This window comes from Raphanus sativus, chromosome 6 (assembly GCF_000801105.2).
Source record: "Raphanus sativus cultivar WK10039 chromosome 6, ASM80110v3, whole genome shotgun sequence".
Taxonomy (NCBI): domain Eukaryota; kingdom Viridiplantae; phylum Streptophyta; class Magnoliopsida; order Brassicales; family Brassicaceae; genus Raphanus; species Raphanus sativus.
This window is the reverse complement of record NC_079516.1, coordinates 51,988,129-52,008,281: the sequence shown is the minus strand read 5'-3', so window position 1 is coordinate 52,008,281 and position 20,153 is coordinate 51,988,129. Positions and strand designations below refer to the sequence as shown.

General features: G+C 38.3%; 7 protein-coding genes across 12 annotated transcripts; 5 read left to right on the top strand and 2 right to left on the bottom strand.

The window, feature by feature from the left end:
- The first annotated feature begins 3 nt into the window (after positions 1–3).
- On the top strand, positions 4–2,000 carry LOC108812685 (jacalin-related lectin 24). 4 transcript variants are annotated; one of them, XM_018585013.2, is made up of 5 exons: positions 4–349; positions 468–548; positions 766–866; positions 1,007–1,391; positions 1,466–2,000. In XM_018585013.2, exons 4-5 carry the CDS (start codon positions 1,017–1,019, stop codon positions 1,784–1,786), a joined length of 696 nt encoding a protein of 231 aa, XP_018440515.2. In that variant the 5' UTR covers positions 4–349; positions 468–548; positions 766–866; positions 1,007–1,016; the 3' UTR covers positions 1,787–2,000. The 4 variants fall into 4 exon arrangements, with proteins under 4 accessions (XP_018440515.2, XP_056845324.1, XP_056845322.1 ...); XM_056989344.1 differs by having other exon boundaries at positions 468–552; positions 1,145–1,391; XM_056989342.1 differs by having other exon boundaries at positions 468–552.
- Positions 2,001–2,467: 467 nt separating this feature from the next.
- LOC108808813 (jacalin-related lectin 25-like) lies at positions 2,468–3,108 on the top strand. The gene is made up of 2 exons (XM_018580912.2): positions 2,468–2,731; positions 2,827–3,108. The coding sequence occupies exons 1-2, from the start codon at positions 2,468–2,470 to the stop codon at positions 3,106–3,108; spliced, it is 546 nt and encodes a 181-aa protein (XP_018436414.2).
- A 177-nt stretch (positions 3,109–3,285) lies between these two features.
- On the bottom strand, positions 3,286–5,724 carry LOC108813074 (stearoyl-[acyl-carrier-protein] 9-desaturase, chloroplastic). The gene is made up of 3 exons (XM_018585510.2): positions 5,439–5,724; positions 4,232–4,736; positions 3,286–4,152 (listed from the first exon to the last, which is right to left on the bottom strand). Exons 1-3 carry the CDS (start codon positions 5,567–5,569, stop codon positions 3,592–3,594), a joined length of 1,197 nt encoding a protein of 398 aa, XP_018441012.2. The 5' UTR covers positions 5,570–5,724; the 3' UTR covers positions 3,286–3,591.
- Positions 5,725–7,228: 1,504 nt separating this feature from the next.
- Positions 7,229–10,898, bottom strand: LOC108808814 (protein IQ-DOMAIN 14). Of its 3 annotated transcripts, none has more exons than XM_056988869.1 (6): positions 10,527–10,898; positions 9,948–10,022; positions 9,703–9,802; positions 8,580–9,590; positions 8,162–8,491; positions 7,229–8,094 (listed from the first exon to the last, which is right to left on the bottom strand). In XM_056988869.1, exons 3-6 carry the CDS (start codon positions 9,775–9,777, stop codon positions 7,408–7,410), a joined length of 2,103 nt encoding a protein of 700 aa, XP_056844849.1. In that variant the 5' UTR covers positions 9,778–9,802; positions 9,948–10,022; positions 10,527–10,898; the 3' UTR covers positions 7,229–7,407. The 3 variants fall into 3 exon arrangements, with proteins under 3 accessions (XP_056844849.1, XP_056844848.1, XP_056844850.1); XM_056988868.1 differs by having other exon boundaries at positions 9,948–10,009; XM_056988870.1 differs by lacking the exon at positions 10,527–10,898 and adding an exon at positions 10,349–10,446 and having other exon boundaries at positions 9,948–10,009.
- Positions 10,899–13,074: 2,176 nt separating this feature from the next.
- LOC108838642 (signal recognition particle 14 kDa protein) lies at positions 13,075–14,414 on the top strand. Its single transcript, XM_018611544.2, has 5 exons — positions 13,075–13,211; positions 13,515–13,565; positions 13,657–13,750; positions 13,865–13,974; positions 14,138–14,414. The coding sequence occupies exons 2-5, from the start codon at positions 13,563–13,565 to the stop codon at positions 14,297–14,299; spliced, it is 369 nt and encodes a 122-aa protein (XP_018467046.1). The 5' UTR covers positions 13,075–13,211; positions 13,515–13,562; the 3' UTR covers positions 14,300–14,414.
- A 1,065-nt stretch (positions 14,415–15,479) lies between these two features.
- Positions 15,480–16,867, top strand: LOC108808831 (endochitinase At2g43620). The gene is made up of 2 exons (XM_056988260.1): positions 15,480–15,973; positions 16,286–16,867. The coding sequence occupies exons 1-2, from the start codon at positions 15,532–15,534 to the stop codon at positions 16,678–16,680; spliced, it is 837 nt and encodes a 278-aa protein (XP_056844240.1). The 5' UTR covers positions 15,480–15,531; the 3' UTR covers positions 16,681–16,867.
- A 1,721-nt stretch (positions 16,868–18,588) lies between these two features.
- LOC108834080 (endochitinase At2g43620-like) lies at positions 18,589–19,987 on the top strand. Its single transcript, XM_018607441.2, has 2 exons — positions 18,589–18,973; positions 19,416–19,987. Exons 1-2 carry the CDS (start codon positions 18,661–18,663, stop codon positions 19,808–19,810), a joined length of 708 nt encoding a protein of 235 aa, XP_018462943.2. The 5' UTR covers positions 18,589–18,660; the 3' UTR covers positions 19,811–19,987.
- Positions 19,988–20,153: the final 166 nt, after the last annotated feature.

The following is a 20,153-nucleotide window of genomic DNA, read 5'->3' as shown; positions in this document are numbered from 1 at the left end:
CAAATCAGAAATGTTTTTTTTTTCCAAAGTTTGTTCTTTTATCCAGATACTCTGTTTTTTTTTTTAAACGTTTTTAACCATTTTCAAGGAAAGACAGAATCAGTGAAACTTCTGTAAGCGACGTCATTTAGGAGCTACAGTAGGATCTAATCAGTCTCTCTTTTAATCAACCACAAAGGAGGGAAGAAAGAAAAGAAGCAAATGGGAGGAGTAGTAACTTGGGATAGAGGAAGTAACCAATGCTAAGGATAGAGTGTTTCCAGTGTCTTGGGATTCAAAATTTAATCAAATTTCCAGTGAGGAAGCTATTGAAACTGCAAAGCAACTAGCCCTCCAAGAAGGCTTGTTGGTTAGTCTTTTTTTTTCTGTTTGGCATGTTTATGAGTGGGAGCAGTCTTTAAAGGAGAAATGAACCGAATGGTATGAGAAATCTGTGATGATTAGTTAATTATTATAACTTTGTTTAGGTTGGTATATCTTCCGGAGCTGCAGCTGCTGCTGCAATCCAGGTCGCAAAGAGACCTGAAAATGCCGGGAAACTCATAGCTAGCTGTAAGTCCTCAAAGGCTCACCTACACTTGCGTTGGCTTCATCTCTTTGCCTCACCAAACCCTAGTCCTTTATATGTCAATATTATATCCCAAAGTGGGGAGAATCCACTAATCTTTTTAGCTAGTCTTGAGTGAAAAAAAAAACTGAGTAGATTCTCACATGTTTTGAATAGAAATGTGATACTTATGTGAGTTGATGAATCTTTGTTTTCAGGTTGTGTTCCCTAGCTTTGGGGAACGTTACCTTTCCACCCTGCTTTTTCAGTCTATCCGAGATGAGTGCGAGAAAATGCAGCCTGAGCTTTAAATTTCTCTGTAAATTTTTTCTTGACGACAAGGAACTCTTCTTTCATTTGCATTTGCAATTGCAATGTGAATGTGCAAATCCCATAAGGCCATAACTGTAAACTGTCCCTTGGTATTCTATACTTAAGTTTATCTGGAAACTTGTGTAGCTTGCTCCCAATGAAGTCCGAATTAAATTGCATGACGAGTCTTTTGGGTTCCACACAAGATAAGAGTAACCTTATATATGTTCTTTCTTACTCTGTCTTTCTCTCTTCCCCCGAAACTATGGTACCTGCTTCTTCTAGAGAGATGATAAGAGCAGGATCAGTGGGAACAAGAGCGACATACGACGAGCCATACGACGAAAATTGGGAGGAGACAGCTGATACTGAATGGGACGAGAAAGGACGCACTATGATCTCTCACATATACGTTTCTTACAAACACTTCATAACATCTATTCAGTTTGGTTACTTGAATAGCGAAGATGATGAAGCTCTGACCCTATCTACGGAGTTTGGTCCATCTAATGAGGGACACAGCTTTCGAGCTGTAAGTTTCTGTCAGTAGTATCTTGTTTCCTTTTTTTCTTAGTAAGCTCCTGTGAAGTTAAGTCTCTGATGCAGGTCATACTGAAAGAAGATGAATATGTGACTGGATTGAGTGGAGTACATGGATATCGAGTGCATGATGGAATAAAAAGTTTGACATTCCACACTAACTGTGGGAAGCACGGTCCGATTGGAAGAGTGAACGATGACTCTGTGGTTGGTTTGAAGATAGATATTGATCCAGGAATACGTGATCGACGCGAGTTTGGTGGTTTCTTTGGTTCTTACAGTAAGGATAATCTCTCATCGATTGGTATCTATGTAAGCCCCATTGCTAGGTACGACATGGTGGCTAAACGTGAAAACATTGGACCCCCTCCAAAGAAAGCCTTGTAGCAGCAGCCTTACAATAGTTGTCTTGTTCAGTTTGTTGTTTAGTTTTTCTCTTTAATAAAGTAAGAGCATTAGTGAAGAAGACATGCATTAGTGTAATCTTTCTATTTTCTACGAATTAATAATGTTTCTATTATGGATGTAGTAAACATCAACTGGTATAAATGTGTGCCTACTATCACAGTTCTTGATAAAGTTCATTTTCCTGTTTGGTTTCCTAAGCATCTGTTCTTCACCTAACATTCTATAGAATCGTAAAGGTTATCTAATTGATTGTAACTCTGTTGATATGAAACATGAAATCTTAGGGTCTCCATGACACATAATGCAAAAAGAGCAATACTAATATTACTTGAAATCTTGAAAGCTAATAACTACATCTTATGAGCAAATACCTAATCCTCACCACTGCACCGTTCAATGGAAACCTTTTGTTTATATTTAAATGGTGCTTATTGTAAACCAGGTTTTGGTCAAACGAAGAGTCTTCTTAAGCACAATTTTCAAGGGTTCACTTCAATGTACAGTACTTTGGAAACTTGTCTAGCTTGCTCCCAATGAACATAAATTTGAATGCATGACGACTTCTCTAGGGTTTTACACCACATTTATCTTATATAATCGTCCTTAGTCTCTCTGTCTCTCTATCCTCCTAAAACTACTTGATCTGTATCTTATATAGAAATGATAAGAGCAGGACATGTAGGGAGATGGAGAAGAGCGATATGGAACCGTGGTAAACTTGCCGAGCTGGATTCTGAATGGTACTTTCCAGAAGACACTGAATGGGACGAGAAGGGACGGACCATGATCTCTCACATCTACGTTTCTTATGACAAAACCATAACATCTATTCAGTTTGGCTACTATGAAAACGAAGCTCTAGTCCTGTCTGAAAAGTATGGTCCCCCTCACATCCCTGGTAACTTTTCAATGGAGTTTGTGACGGTAAGTTTCTCTTTTTCTTTTTTTTTTGGTAATTTATCGACTCTTTTAGTAATCTTATGTTGTCATGCTACTTATCTGATGAAGTTAAACCGCAGGTGAAACTGGTTCAAGATGAGTATGTGACTGGATTGAGTGGAAATCAAAGATTTTTAGAAGGAATCAGTAATTTGACTTTTCACACTAACCTTGGGAAGCACGGACCCATTGGAAAGTTCAAGGATAACTATCCAAATAGTTTCAATGTTTTTGATCCAGAAATACGTGATCAACGTGGGTTTGGGGGTTTCTTTGGGTCTTACAATTCATACGGTCTATCATCTATTGGTATCTATGCTAATCCCACTGCAAGTTCCGAGACCGTGAAAACATTTGACTAAGCCGTTGTCTTGTAGCAGCCTTCAAAAGTAGTTTTGTTCAAGTTGTTGTTGAGTTTCTCGGAAATGATACCTTCAATGAAGCAGCGTCTTAGTGTCATCTCTCTGTTTCTCTATCCTTTAATGATAAAAAAGGATGCTATATGAGTTTATGTCTAGAAACAGAGGAAAAGCAGAGAGAACATACAAAAACTAACTTCAACTAAAACAAAAACTCAACAGTGAAAACTGAGTACAGACCAAACGCTCAACTGTTTTAAGTTTTAACTACCACAAGTTTACTAAAAGACCAAACATAAAACATAGTGAAGTGACTGGAAAAAGAAGAAAAAGAAGAAAAACAAAGTTACTAAGACACTGCTTCTCAACTTTGTATCTAGACCACAACGGACATCATCAGGAAACCATAGTAATCTACACCAATACCAAGAGCAGACAGATCCAATGAGGAACGGAGAGAGAGAAAATGGGTTTATTATTCTTTGTTCAGAGCTGCACTTCTCTGTCATGTATCCAGCTGAAAGGAATCTTGGGACCTTTCTTTGCTCTTGCTTGAGCTCTCTCATCCAATCTCCTGATTCTCGGAGTCAACCCACATAAATACTCTTGCGCTTTGTTTCCTTCACCCGAGAGCCCTGTCAAGTTCTCTATCTTCCACCTACCGACCAAAAACTCAAGAATGTCCGCATAGTCTTTGGCAGTGTAAACACCGAGCCTCTGAGCCACGGAAGAGAAGTTGTCAAAGAGTTTGTCATCACGCCCATCGTACATCAAGTGAGCAGGCATCGAGATTTTCTTTCTCATCATGTCTGCAAAAGCCACCACGGTACCATCAGGATCAATCTCAAGGAGCTTTTCAACTATCTTGGTGTAAGCTGTTTCGTGACGCTTCTCGTCTGCGGCTATTGTCCCACATATCTGAGCTAGCTTGAGGTCCCCATGCTCTTTGGCTTGGCGTGCTGTGTTCCCGTGAGAGACGAAGGTGGCTCTCTCTTGGAATGAAGTGTAGATGAAGCCAAGGTAAGGGTTGTTCTCTGTGCGTGGATCCTATGAAAGATCTAAAGCGATTAGAGAAAAGTCATATTAACAAAGAGTTTATGATAATTGTCTGAAACTATCCTCTCACCATTCCGGAACCAATCAAGTACTGAATGGTCTTCTCGATCTGCCTCATGTCAACACGACCAGACAAGTAAAGATACTTATTGAGAAGATCACCATGCCGGTTCTCTTCAGCAGTCCAAGCTCTTGTCCAAACAGCCCATGAAGTGGGACTAGCACCAGTCTCATCCCTAACTCCATCCAAAGTGTTCAGCATAGTTTGGTAGGTGGGAAGCGCTTCTTCTGTGATCATGTCTCCCACCAAAACAACAAAGTAATCATCGGGGAGCTCTCTTGCCCTCTCTCTTAGCTCCTTCACCTGATCTTCGAACCCGTCGGATGCAGGGTCGGGTAAGAAATCCTGGGGCTGCCATGACTTCTCCACGTCCTTGAGATGGGTCAGGAGGTTCTGCTCGGCCCAGTCTTCCATGGATTTGAAGATCTCGATCTTTTGGGGTGGCATGGAGTGCAAGACTTGAACGTGCACTTCCTTTGGTGGCGTGAATGGCTTCTTCAAACTCTCGACCTCCCTGCATCAACCAAAGTAAAAAAAAAGAAGCCAAACGTCTTTTGTCAAAAACAGAGTGAACAACATATTACAAGGAAACAGTGAAACTTTTGGACGGAAAGTACTAGAGAGAGAGAGAGAGAGAGAGAGGCCACGAAGTATGCATGCATAAGGAAAGCCCTATAGTATAGGCTATAAGAGGTGTAACAGCCAACGTAAAGTCTTTCACAAGAAAGAGAAAACAAACATTAACTGATATGCTCTCAAGAACCTCACAACAACAACAACAACAAAAAATAAAAAAAAACTCATCAAATGAATAAGCAACAAAATGGACATCAAAAGATGAATCTAGAATAAAGACTAGATGCATGGAGCAAAATCTCTCAGAGAAGCTGGAAGGAATCTAGAAATGTGATAACATTGTCATCTGAATCGGTTTAGAGTAATAACGAATCAGATTAAAAAGAAAGGAGGGCATTGATGAATAAAATGGCTTGAGACAGAGAGAATAAACAGAGGATGGCCACATTTGTCCACATCTTTTAATCACTAGATTAAAAAAAAGGCTCATCCTTTTGATTGAGATTTAAGCAAATGGGCTAACATATCGACAGAACCTATAGATCCATAACTGAAAAAACAAGCGAAACACAGTTGAAACAAGGAACCAAATCTCATATGTAGACAATCGGTAAAGAGGGGGGGAGAGAAAGAGACAGACTTGGAGCTGAGAGCGGGTGAAGAAGAAGCGTGGCAGAGGAACTGGGGAGATCTGAAAGTAGAGATTGGCGGACGAGTCGAGGAAGCGAGTTTGTATGGCTGACATGCCAAAGAGTTTAGCTTCAATGCCATTTTGGTCTCTTGTCTTTGAGCAAACCTCTCTCTCTCTCTCTCAGGCTAATGCTCTCTGGTTATATCTATGGGTCTTCTTTAAGGGTTGAGTTTCGTCCACAGAAAGAGAATGGTTGGTTATGAGAAACAGCGGTGTGAGGGGAGAAGAGTCTCTCTAGAAGGAAAATAAATAAATTATAAAAAGGATAATGACGTCATATATCGTATGAATACAAGAATTTTAAAATATATAATTTTCTTTTTAAATCAAGCATCAGTTCCAAAATGCCCTCGAGATTCCTTTATATCACATCATTGATAGAGATCCATGTCGGTACAGGGAATAGTAAAATTAGCTTCTTCTTTTTTGATCAAATTAAAATTAGCTTTTAGTTTATAGTATTAAGATGAATCACTTGTGAATTCGACTCTTTTAATATGATTAGACAGCTCTCTCTCTCTCTCTCTATACTTAAACATGGCTTTGTCTAATTACTTGTGAATTAGAACTCACAAATCAATAAAAAAGGGTAAAAATAAGTTTTTGATATATTTATTTTATTTTGTAATACTGAGGCGTGAGAATCCAGGAAAAGGGACAAGTGGCATTGCTTCTCCACGTGGATGTTTCCACCACTTGGCAAAATGAAACTAAAATATTTCACTCTACTTTCTGCCTTTGGTTTTGCGTTTTTTTGGGCATCATTCAATGCTTTTTTGACTATAGTTTTATGCTCTGCACAACGTTTTTTATTTGATAGCACAACGTTTCTCATTGAGACCGTGACAGGGAACTATAGCCTTTTAGACGACATTTTTGGGAGTATGTGTCAGTGATCCTGATTGGCGTTCTTCTTTCAAGTCCACAAGTGTAATACGTTTTCATAAAGCCAAAATCAAATTATACGTTGGCATAAAGATAGAAGGTCTAATACTATATAGTATTATACTAAATGATATCTCTTTTATGCTTTCATCCCTAAGTTGAAAAGAGAAAGACGCCTAAACCTTTCTTTAAGACGTTAATAAGCTAAGTAAGTATGGTATATGTTTTCAAAAGTTTTCCACAAAATCCCAAACCGAAAGTAAATGCAGACAAGTTATCTTCTTTCCCAAAGCTCATTTATAAAAACAAAAAGCAAATTCGCATATGTACAAACGATCATATAGTAAACGATCATAGAAAACATTTACACTAGTTGAGGACCTTCAAATACGTTAGAACAGTTGCAATGTGAAAGTCTGTAATCAATTTAGTCAACCAATCAATGGTGTCCAGGACCTGCATGATTAATGTGACAAACAAAGAGCTAATCAAACAAAAGTGAATTGTTTACTTAAGCACCACCGCATTGTTTTAAAAAGAAAAGTTGAGCAAAACTCCAAACATTTGCCTTAGCATCATGTTTATTTCTTTTTCCAAGCAAGGCACTCTAGATCAGCTCCTAGTTTTGTGCTAAAATGAGCCGAGCAGAGTCCAACAAACAAGTATGGGCATATACATATACAGAAGTTCGAATTCAGCTGCTGGCCAATGAGAACATTTACAGGTTTGGTATTTTTTTTTGATACATTTTATCAGAGGTGTAGCATTTTGAGATCGGTGGAGACAAAGAAGGGCAAGGGAACATCTCTGTTCCAAGCGTGTCTATCACTTTACCTGTTTGTGGAATCTGAATCTAGTCTTGAAGATACCTTATGTTTACTTCAAACCAAAACCTATCATTGTTTTTCCTTTTATTATGTTACATAAGTAAATCCATAAATCCAGATTAGAACAGCACTCAAAATCAACACCACCCACAAATGAAGCAAAAGTAGCATACAAAAAAAAAAGAAAAAGGCTCAATCAAAAGAAATCACACATATCTGTTAAACGGTTTCCTACCATCTGGCATCGAAACAGCAGAAGAACCAATGCTCAAATTCCCTACTGATTTAAGTGTCCTGTGCTTCTCAAGTACCACACCTCCAGGTGAACCAGGGCCACCTCTCTGGCTGCTGCTGTTGCTCATTAGCAATGATCCTTTGTTCCATCTAAACGTATCCAAACCTTGTTGCGTCGGTGGATAAGACATTCTCCTCCTCTCGCTACTGACTGACGATGGTGTACCCATCACTCTCTCCTTTGGATTGCTGCTTGGTCTAACTTTGGCCTTGGCAGAGACCGTTGGAGCCATGTAGCTCGGGAATGGAGGGCAGCTCGTGAGGCTGTCATTGTCTCTGAAAGGAGAATCTTGTCTTCCTCCTCCTCTGGAGTATCTTGATGTGCCTGTGCGGATGGGTCTGGATGGAGTGAGAAGTGTAGACCTAGACGATTTTGGTGTGGAAGTGTCGAAGTTGCTGTCATGCCTGAAATGGTGCTGGTTGCTTGACTGAGACAGAGGGCTTGGGCTCAGTCTTGTTGGTGTTAGCAGTCTTGTTGGTGTTAGCCTGTAATCTCTATGGCTCGGTGCAGGACTAGCAAGAGGAAGCTGCCTATCCATCCAGTTCCACCATAGAGGAAGCCCAACTGAAGCTGCAGACTTGGGACTGTTCTTCCACAACTGTACAAAACCAGATAGATGTATCAACAATGGTGTTACAAATGAGGAAAGATTTGAGTGTGTTTACCTTGTGAGAATAAGCATAGGCCATGGATCGTTCCCTCTTGATGATTGCATCAGTCTTCCTCTGAGATCTTGCATCTCTTTCTTCTTTTGTCAGCACGCTATCGTCCCAGTTACCATTACCAGCCTCAGATGCAGCCCATTTAGCTTCGTCTCTCTCAAGCTGCGCTTGCTTTTCCAACATTTTGATGCGGCGTGACTGAATCTGAGACTGAACACGGACCAGTTGCTGCATGTACTTCATTGCGTTTACTGTCTGACGCTTCACGCTGTATCCTCTCACCACCCCTTGAAGCCTGACTAGTCCTTTGAGAGCTCTGAAACTCCTCCTTGCCTGTATCATCCAGATTAACAACTTCTGATATGGAGGCTAGTGTAATGGGACAAATCTTGAAATGTAAATAAAGAATGAGGATACGTACCATGTAACCTCTGAAAGCTGCTTGAATCTTTGTTGCAGAAGCATGTTGGACCAAGAGAGTTGGCTCTGGTCTAGATACAATCTCTAGTCGCTGCACAGGCCTAGGCGAGACTGGTCTTGGAGAAGGAGGCCTAGGCGTAGTTAGCCTTGGAGCATTCAGTCTTGGTGGTTCTGCTCTTGGAGAAGGAGGTCTTGGAGCATCCAGTCTTGGTGGTTCTGCTCTTGGAGTCTCCAAGCTTGGTGGGTCTGCACTTGGAGAAGGAGGCTTTGGTGAAGGTGGTCTTGGATTATTCAACCTTAGTGGGTCTGCACTTGGAGAAGGAGGCTTTGGTGAAGATGGTCTTGGATTATTCAATATTAGTGGGTCTGCACTTGGAGAAGGAGGCTTTGGTGAAGATGGTCTTGGATTATTCAATCTTAGTGGGTCTGCTCTAGGAGAAGGAGGCTTTGGTGAAGATGGTCTTGGATTATTCAATCTTAGTGGGTCTGCTCTTGGAGAAGGAGGCTTTGGTGAAGATGGTCTTGGATTATTCAATCTTAGTGGGTCTGCTCTTGGAGAAGGAGGCTTTAGAGGGACGGCTTGTGGAGAGACAACTCTTGGTGAAGATGGTCTTGGAGAAGGAACAACGGGAGGGGGAATTCTCTGAGAAGGAAGTCGAGTAGAAGCAGGCTTCAGAGGAGGAGGAGGAGCACTGGCAGAGGCTGATGATGGTGTTGATCGATCAGAAGGCTTGGGAGAAAGAGACCTTGGAGAATCTACTCTAGGAGGAGGATGAGACTTTGGTGAAGCAACTCTTGGAGAAGGAACCTGAGGAGAAGCAGGCCTTATAGGAGGAGAGTAGGAGGAGGGTGGATTTGATCGATCAGGAGGAGGAGTAGAAGGCCTGAAGAAAAGATTATGGTCTCTCTCAGCCTCGCCAAAGATCTTCTCAATGCTACTAGGCTCTCCACCAAGCCTTAGCTTCCCAAAACCTTTCTTCCTCTTCTCTTTTACATTCTTTCTCTCTGCTTCCTGTTAATCAAAATTGCTCACCATGAGCCAAAGTAATCTTATCATCAATATAACATTCTTGTTAGCTAAATAAAATCCACTAAAAACGTGTCTGGAGTAACCAGCTTATTACATTGCCTAGCTTCTCTTTGGAATGTGGAGTAAAAACCCTTTTGATTGCAGAAAACCAACTTCCTTTCTTCCCCATTTCTCTCAAACATTACTTTCCTCACCTGTCACAACAAAATACATATAATTCAACCTTTGTTGTTAGCCACACACCTTAAAGGATGAACCTTTATGTTACTTCTAAGATCTATGCATGGGACAACTACAAAACTGACTAATGCTGCAACATTCATCAGAAGCGTTTCTTACTGAGATTGTTGGCTACGATTTTGTAAGCATGAACTCGAGCTTCAGCAGCTAAACTCTTTTACCTGCATGGATCAACTGAAACAGCTGTTAAGGAGACATAGGAAAAAAAAAAAGATCCAAGAACTCAAGTCAGATACAGAGAGACAGAGAGAGGGGTTTTAAGTTGCTGAGCTTCCATGAAAAGGAAGTTTTAACTTTTATGACAAATCTTAGCTCAACAATATCTTCAAATTAGGTGAACAGACTAAATCATCATAATAATTTTACTTGTTGGATAGACAGAGACAGAGACAAGAGCTTTCAAGTGTTAAAGCTCTGAAATTTTAATATTATTACAAAGTTCAGAATTTTTTTCTCAGTAAACAAAACTAACTCACAAGTGAGCTCTCTCTCTCTCTCACCTCGAAAATCATGTGTTTCGCATCCCAACAAGAGGAGAGAGAGAGAGATCAACGAGAAACAGAGTTAAGACATCAACAAACAACAGAAAAGGACAGATCTTTTGAAACAACCAAGAAAACCATAAAGCTGAGAATGAATATTAAATTAAAGAGGGCAAAGAAAACAAGAATTACTTACCTCTGCTTCTGAGATTTGTGTGTAGCTTTCTCTTAAAAGAAATTAACAGAGAGAGAGAGAGAAGCAGCCAGAGAAGAAAACTCTTGTTTGTGTGTAACTTTCCTTTGTTTCCTCTATGACTCACTTCTATCCTCTGTTTCCACTCAACTTCACAAGATAGAAAAAATATACTTTCTTTTTCATAATGGGTGTCGTGTTTAAGAAAAAGTAATAGTCTTCTAATCCTTTTTATGGGTAAGATTACTTTGAAAATGTTGAAAAGTCTGCAACTTTGGATCTGGGTCTGTCTAGTTGGTATGGGATGAAATTTTGAAACTTTTTCTTTCCTATTCCTTTCTCTTACCACCTTTTGGATTTTTTCTTTAGTAGCAGCTCAAAATCATCATCATCAATGAAGAGAGAGAAGAAGAGTTGGTCGCCTTATCAGTTATTATCACTCAACCTTGGCCTACTTTGTTTTTTTTTTTTTTTGTAACACCAAACGGTAACATTATAAACTTGTGGACTGTGTTAGACTAGTAGATTCTGTCGGATTATTTGATAGTGTTTATGCCAAACAAAAAAAGTTGATAGTGTTTTGCATAGAGAAATACAACTATTGGTAGGCAAATCAAGTCTAATTTTTCGGTCAGAATCTCGACAGTATCAAGATTTTTCAGTGGAAAATTAAGTTTTCAACCTGTGTCCTTGTGTGTGTGTGTTTTTTTACCAATTTCATAGTTGGTGGAAGGTGGTATGGTATGTATTACTAGTGTTTTTAAGTAAATATAGAACTAGTTTTAAAAAAAAGAACATGATCGGATGCTAGCATTATTTCAAAAAAAAACATGATAGGATGGAACAAATTGTCTGAAAATATTAGATACGACAACTATTTACAGTTGTTGTAAATTTACAAGTAAAATCTATTCTATAGTATATAAAACTAAACAACTTTATAATAATATTTTTAATTTGATACTGATAAATTAACAAGTAGTATTTGGAACACCAGTTTATCTATTCAAATCATTCTGGATAGCCAAAAAAACATAAATCTGATAAAAATAACAATATAAATTCCCATTTTTTTATAAAAATGTCATAATTGGATGCTTAATCAGTCGTTAAACTACAATATCATCTAGACAGATATTGCAAAAGCAGGTCTCAAAGGAGAACTATGCCATAATTATCAAATTTTTTTAAGTATATAAATGTTCTTGTCCCCGCCAAAAAAAGTATATAGCTGTATAAAAATTAGAAAACAAAGCATTAGGTTTAGTAGTGGAGAGATTCTGATTGGTTTATGCATATACAAATCAAATCATAGCTTTTTGACATTTTGTAACTATCGACATTTAAGTATGAGTTTTTGTTTGGTATCGAAATGAGAACAGAATCTCAAGAAATTCTCATAGACGAGGTTGATTCTATATTTTTTTTTTGTTCTGGTCTCCTTGATGTTCACACGCACTTTCATCTCGTACGTGATTCTCACTTTCTTGCCTTCCTTCATTAGTGCATTATTTACCAAATGCTATAGATGGGACCTCTTGTGGAGACGTTGAGCTAAAATTAATCTTTTTTCAAACGCTTCATATGTTTTGTAACAGTAGTTAAACTGATATATTGTAGTAGTGTTTTAAAATGTAAATTAGGAGAGAAGATTTATTTTTAACAAAGTCGACCTGATTCTTGATCTAAGGAAAGGACTAAGGAGACATACATCTTCTTTAGTCTAGCATCAATTTAGGTTAGACCACAACTTGAACTGGTCCTAACTTTGATCCTCTAGATTAACTTTTAAACCCCTATTTGGGTTTATCTAGAGTGCCTTAGCTTGTTAAGCACGTTTAGGTCCAATGTTTTATTGACACAGTCTTTGTACCTTGTTCAGTAGTTTTAAACTTTTTGATAATCGTACGAAACAAATATGTCGATCTCAAATACACTAGAACTCGAAGTTTGATTTTAATATTTACTAGCGTAGAGGTAAAAACGCACGATACATACTTTGGAATATAATTTGATAAATTCAAGCAAGAATATTAAAAAATTTGAGCTAAGTGACAAGCCAAGTCTTCTTCACACATTCCTTCCCATTATAACTCGTTTTCGTATGCTCGTGTGTGTGTGAGATTTAATAATTAGTTTTGCCGCATTAATACCTAACTAACCCTACCTATATGTCATTACCACTAATGTAGTATTATTTTAGTCTATATAATATAACCTTGTCACAAAAAAAAAAAATATATATATAATATAACCTAAACTTATATATAGCAAAAAAAGAAAAAACTTATCACTAGCCCAAACTGATAAAGCAGTAAGGCACATCATAACAACGTTTTCTGATCTAAAGCGTACATGCATGTTTCGTATACGGTATTACCCTACCCTAGAAAGTAGAAGATAACTAAATCGTTGTGTCATATTGTTAAAGCTTTTATGACACCTTTCAAATGATCTATAAGCCCATATTGCATCGTTTAAAACCTTGCCAGCTAGGTTTAACAATTATTGGGCTTAATAAGGCCCATTAGTTTGAAAATAAAGCCCGAATCTAAGTAAGTCCTTTGACACCAAGGTTAAAATTATAAAATTTCGTGTTTTATTTTTTGCCAGCGACTACCGAATAAATTTTCTCCGGCCGGCGGGTTTCGGGAGCAGATCATCACCAGCTTCTCTCTAGTCTCTCTGGTCAGTTTTTTTTTCTTCTTTTCTTCGCGTCGATTAGGCTTTTTTTGTAGCTAACAGAACGTGGAAGCTCAATCTTATCTGCAAAACTGAATTCTATTCAGTGCTGTTGATTGATTTGTTCAGAAATCTTTGATGATCTAAGGGTTTTGTAATAACTAATCCAAATTGTTATCGTTTTCTATTAGCGTCGAATCAATCGGGAATCGGGATGGTTTCGACCTATTTGTTTTCAGTTGTGCTTATATATATTTCAAATCAGATCTCTCACTTTGGATTGCATTGTGATTAATGTTTTGTTTTCAGTGGTTGAGGATCTGCAAAGGAGTATCTATCCATCGCAGGTTTTCAACAATGGTAATTTCCGATTTGTCGAAGCAAATAGAACAATGTTTAAGTTTAAGACTATTGTGAGATTTTGTTGATCTTGTTTTTTTTTCTTTTTCAGGTTTTATTACAGTTGGACCCATTCCTCAATGAACTGACGAGCATGTTCGAGAAAAGCAAAGAGAAGGGTTCTGTGTGGGTTACTTTGAAAAGATGTACGTTTTGGCTGTCTACTCTCTTTACTTGACCATCTTAACTTCCCACCTTTTTAGTTTATCTTTTCGAAGATTAATCTTTATATGATGTATATATTACTTTGTTGTGTCCAGCATCTTTGAAGTCTAAGCTGCAGAAGAGGAAACTGAGCTCTGCTGGAGAATCCATAGAGTACAGATGTCTTATTCGAGCTACTGATGCTAAGAAAACCATTTCTACTTCGGTATGTCTTCTCTACAACATTCTCCAGCATATTTGTTTACAATACGTTATGCGTATGAGTAGATGATGGTAGGATGACATTCTTTCGTAGCTCTCTCTATTCATGATCTTTAATAAGTTTACATTGAAGTTAAACTTGTTGCAATACTCTCTTTGTTTTCAAGGTTGGGACCAAGGATCACCAAAGATTTCAAGCATCATATGCCACCATCCTTAAAGCTCACATGACTGCTTTGAAGAAGAGGGAAAGAAAAGACCGTAAGAAATCCACTGAGGCAGAGAAGAAAGAAGGCACCTCAACCACCACTAAAACCAAGAAACTTTGATTCTCTTCTCTTAATGATTTGCATTTTGTTGCCTAGAACTTGAATTTTGAAAAAAAGATTTCAGAGATTTTGATTCGTCATTATATAGAGTTTTGGCTTGCGTTTTTTTTTTAAATGACCCATCTAAAAACAATAATAAATGTCTGATAAACTAAGCACGAACATTGACTAAACATCAAAAACTCGATTTCAATGCTGAAACTGAACCTAGAATAAACAGATCAACTGTGATTAGGAAACATCTCTTCAAACTCTCAACTCTAATAAGATATCTCACAACGAACTGTTCATAAGGATCTATTCGAACGGTTCATCAGTCTTTTGAGTCGACATAAGCCTTGAGGACTTGTTTGTACTTGTCAGAACTGTCATACCAGGTGGGCGTGTTGATAATGGCCTTTTCCAGCTACTACTTATCGTACACTCTTTACTTCGACATCACCTCCACGAGTCCATTTCAACCGTCCAATGCTCGCGTCAATCGAACAGTCTTAGGTTTTCCCATAAGAAACCTAAAGTAATCTCTTGCACGCTTGATCAACTCCTCTAAGTTATAGGAAACATACACAAAAAAAAAGAAACAGTCTTCAGTTGTAAAGGAAAAGGCATTTGACCTCGTCACTACCATTGGACTTATCCTTCCCACCAAATAAGCACACAGCAGAACTCTGCTTCCATTTCCCAGTAGCTGCACGACGCCTGTGACTGTGATCATCACAGTGTGATGATCTAACAAAGGCCAGAACTAAGTAAACACTGAAGTAGCTGCTCTGAGAGTTTTAGAGCCACGTGCGCAGTAACTAAACCGTAATGAAAACCTAATAGGTACACTGGAGACACAATGCGATCGAGCTATCCTTGCAGGAGGTTGAAAACACTTAGCTTGCGCAAAGCTCATCTTTTTACCCAAAAACTTGTTTATCTATATCAAGTTATATTTAGAATTCAAAAAAAGTTATATTTAGAACTATCTCAATATAATTAACTTGTTTTTCCAAAAACAAAATGATCGAATTCATAATGGGTAATTGACTTATTATGTAACGGTACAAGACTTGCGTACAAAAGGGTCTATTGATTTTGACTAAGAAAAAGCAAATTGATAATCGAGAAATACCTAACCTAATATATCATTTACATAGACAAAAGTTTACACTATAAATACAAACACACACCACCTTCAATTCTTCACACAACAATATCTCCCAACTCACTCTCAAACAGAACAAAAAATGGCTACCCAAATATCGATTGCAAAAAACACTCTCATCCTTTTTCTCTTCACCTTAACCATCCTAACAACAAAAACCGCGTTCTCGCAGAACTGCGGTACAACAGGATGTGCGAGGAACCTATGCTGCAGTAGATATGGATACTGTGGCACCACAGCCGCTTACTGTGGCACAGGATGCAGAAGCGGACCTTGCAGCTCCCAAAACGGTGGCGGTGGCGGTGGAGGTCTAAACGCTGACCCTCGTGATACAATTGCAAATGTTGTCACACCAGCAGTTTTTGATGGTATCATGAGCAAAGCAGGAAACGGCTGCCCAGCAAAAGGATTCTACACTCGTCAGGCTTTCATCTCGGCTGCTCAATCGTTCCCGGCCTATCGAGGAACCGTCGCTAAGCGTGAAATCGCCGCCATGTTGGCTCAGTTCTCACACGAATCTGGAAGTAAGTGTGTCCACCCATCAAACCTTCTAGTTTCACTTGCATGAGTCTATGTCTACTGCAGCATAATACCCATAACTTATAATACTGCGAAAAATTATATGTTTATAAACATCAAAAATACTTGCCTCTGTTAGCCTAGTAGGCTAATACACAGGGATTAAACTCAATTTGTATCAAACTTTCATGGGTACATAAATGATTTTTTTTATAAAGTAAGTTTTATTTGTTTATGGGAACATTTTATTTATTTAACAAATTTCTTTTGACATCTTATTCTTTTTGTTTTTTAATAAAACCGGATATTTTGTAAAGGTTTTTGTTACAAAGAAGAAATAGCAAGAGGAAGGTACTGCCAAGCTAGCTCAGTCTACCCTTGTCAATCGGGAAAGAACTACTACGGTCGTGGTCCTATCCAAATCACATGGAACTACAACTACGGTGCAGCCGGAAAGTTCCTTGGACTCCCTCTATTGACTGATCCAGATATGGTTGCTCGTAATCCTGATGTGGCCTTTAAGTGTGCCATGTGGTTCTGGAACCAAAATGTCCGTCCGGTCTTGGACCAAGGCTTTGGAGCCACCATAAGGAAGATTAATGGTGGGGAGTGCAACGGTGGGCGTCCGGCAGCGGTGCAAAGCAGAGTTAATCTCTACTTGGAGTTCTGTAGGCTGTTTGGGATCACTCCTGGAACAAGTCTTAGTTGTTAAAGATAATAAATGTGGTTAATATGGCAGCCTTCATGCTATGATGTTGGTCTTGCGCGTGTGAGTTAATAAGTAATGGTGTGTGAATAAAAGGTTATGTGGTGTAACCTAATGAATGTATCATACTATCATGTGTTGTTTGTATCAGTTGTCATAAAATAAAGAATCTATAATAAACACTGTTGTGATTCGTCTCTTTTGCAGATTTGTTCTTTCACTTTGTCTCTTTTTCTTTTTTGTTTCTCTCTTAATCTCTTACTATTTTTCTCTGTTTTTCTCTGTTTTGTTTATACAAGACTTTGTTTATACAGGATCTATTCGAACTGTTCATCAGTCTTTGAGTCGACATAAGCCTTGAGTACTTGTATGTACTTGTCAGGACTGTCATACCAGGTTGGCGTGTTGATAATGGCCTTTTCTAGCCAGTACTCATCGTACACTCTTTGCTTAGACATTATCTCCACGAGTCCCTTCCAACCATCCAATGCTCGCGTCAATCGAACAGTCTTAGGTTTTCCCATAAAAAACCTAAAGTACTCTCTTGCACGCTTGATCAACTCCTCTAAGTTATAGGAAACATACACACAAACAAAAAAAAACTCCAGTTATAAAGGAAAGGCATTTGACCTCGTCACTACCATTGGACTTATCCTTCCCACCAAATAAGCACACAGGAAAAACTCTGCTTCCGTTTCCCAGTAGCTGCACGACGCCTGTGACTGTGATGATCTAACAAAGGCTAGAACTAAGTAAACACTGAAGCAGCTGTTCTGAGAGTTTTAGAGCCACGTAGGTAGTATTTAATCGTAATGAAGACCTAATAGGTACACTGGAGACACAATGCGATCGAGCTATCCTTGCAGGAGGTTGAAAACACTTAGCTTGCGTAAAGCTCATCTTCTTACCCAAATTCTTCTCTAACACAACGAACCCAACTGATCACAAATCAAAATTGACCTGGGCATGATGAGCATTATTGCAAAGGCTTAGCGGTTAAAGAGGTAAGAACAATGACGATTTTCACTTGAAACGATTATCGTAAGCGATTTCGAGACCCTAGCTTTTCTTTCAAGTTAGGGTATGAGAGGGAACGGGGAAGCGTTTAATAGATGGTTCTAATCTTTCTAAACCATGGGTTGGTAGACTGAACCGGTTTAATTGATAAGTTGTTGTAACACCCACCCCGCATGAGAGTTGACGACTTGCTTTTATTCTATAAAAACAATTTTTGTTAGTTTGTCTTAAGCGTATTTTTGGTTTTAATTTTTTAACGTACACCGGTTTTAAAATCATAAGAACTTAGTTTTGGTATTTACTAGATTTTTATTATCCAGTCTAAGCAGTAAGAACACTATAACTTTTTATATTCATTTTGATTTACTAGATAGTTTTGTTCAGTAGAAAATTCATCTTCTTGCAATTTTTATCTTCTAATGACCAGCAAAAAGAAGAAAAAAAACTGAATTATTCAGTGAGAAACCTCAAACTGTTGAACTGATACAAACTTGTTTATCTATATATCAAGTTATATTTAGAATGATTTCAATAGAGTTAACTTGTTTTCCAAAAACAAAATGATCGAATTCATAACGGACATGAATTTTTTTTGGGTCATTGACTTATTATGTAATGGTACAAAACTGGGTACAAAAAGGTCCATCGATTTGGACTAAGAAAAAGCAAAGTGATAATCGAGAAATACCTAACCTTGATACAAAATATCATTTAAATAGACAAAATTTTACACTATAAATACAAACACACAACAACATCTCCCCCCAACTCACTCTCAAACAAAACAAAAAATGGCTACCCAAATATCAATTCTAAAAGACACTCTCATCCTTTTTCTCTTCACCTTAACCATCCTAACAACAAAAAAAAAAAAAAAAAAAAAAAAAAAAAAAAAAAAAAAAAAAAAAAAAAAAAACAACAAAAACCGCGTTCTCGCAAAACTGCGGTTTAATAGGATGTGCGAGTTTCATGTGCTGCAGTAGGTATGGATACTGCGGCACCACAGACGATTATTGTGGCACAGGATGCAGAAGCGGACCTTGCAGCTACGAAAGCGGTGGTGTAGGTCTCAACGCTGGCCCACGTGATACAATTTCAAAGGTTGTCACACCAGCAGTTTTTGATAGTATCATGAGCAAAGTAGAAAACGGCTGCCCAGCAAAAGGGTTCTACACTCGTCAGGCTTTCATCTCAGCTGCTCAATCTTTCCCGGCCTATCGAGGAACCGTGGCTAAGCGTGAAATCGCCGCCATGCTTGCTCAGTTCTCACACGAATCTGATAGTAAGTGTTCCCCATTATTAAACCTCACTTGCATGAGTCTATGTCTACTGCAGCATAATACCCATAACTGATACTGCTAAAAAATTATATGTTTATGAACATCAAAAATACTGGCCTCTATTAACCCTAGTAGGGTTTTTTGTGATATCCCGTCCCGTGAACCTCACTGTCCTATGGACCCTAAGTTTACAGTACTGCAGTGCACCGACCCCAATTCCTCTCTTATGAATTTTCACTAACTCCATATTTAAGTTGTTGGTGGGATTCGAACCCAAGACTTCTCCCTTTAATATAAAACATGTATCAAAATTTCATGGGTACACAAGTGATATTTTTTCTATAAATAATTTTTATTTGTTTATGGGAATATTTTATTTATTTAACAAATTACTTTTGGACATCTAATTCTTTTTTTTTAAATACAACTGGATATTTTGTAAAGGCTTTTGTTACAAAGAAGAAATAGCAAGAGGAAGGTACTGCCAAGCTAGCTCAGTCTACCCTTGTCAACCGGGAAAGAACTACTACGGACGTGGTCCTATCCAAATCACATGGAACTACAACTACGGTGCGGCTGGAAAGTTCCTTGGACTCCCTCTATTGACTGATCCAGATATGGTGGCTCGTAATCCTGATGTGGCCTTTAAGTGTGCCATGTGGTTCTGGAACGAAAAGGTTCGTCCCGTCGTGGACCAAGGCTTTGGAGCCACCACAAGGAAGATTAACGGTGGCGAGTGCAACGGTGGGAGTCCGGGAGCGGTGCAAAGCAGAGTTAATCGCTACTTGGAGTTCTGTAGGCAGTTTGGGATCGTACCTGGTACAAGTCTAAGTTGTTAAAGGTATTAAATGTGGTTAATATGGCACCCTTCATGCTATAATGTTGGTCTTGCGCGTGTGAGTTAATAAGTAATGGAGTGTGAATAAAAAGGTTATGAGGTGTGTAACCTAATGAATGTATCATACTATCATGTGTTGTTTGTATCAGTTGTCATAAAATAAAGTATCCATAATAAACACTGTTGTGAATCGTCTCTTTTTGCAGGTTTGTTCTTTCACTTTGTCTCTTTTTTCTGTTTTGTTTCTCTCCTAAGAGCATCATTAACCCTAGCACCTCTAATGAAGTGCTTAATCATTTTTTTAATAATAAATTGGTGTTAAGCATTTTTTTAAGCAACATCTA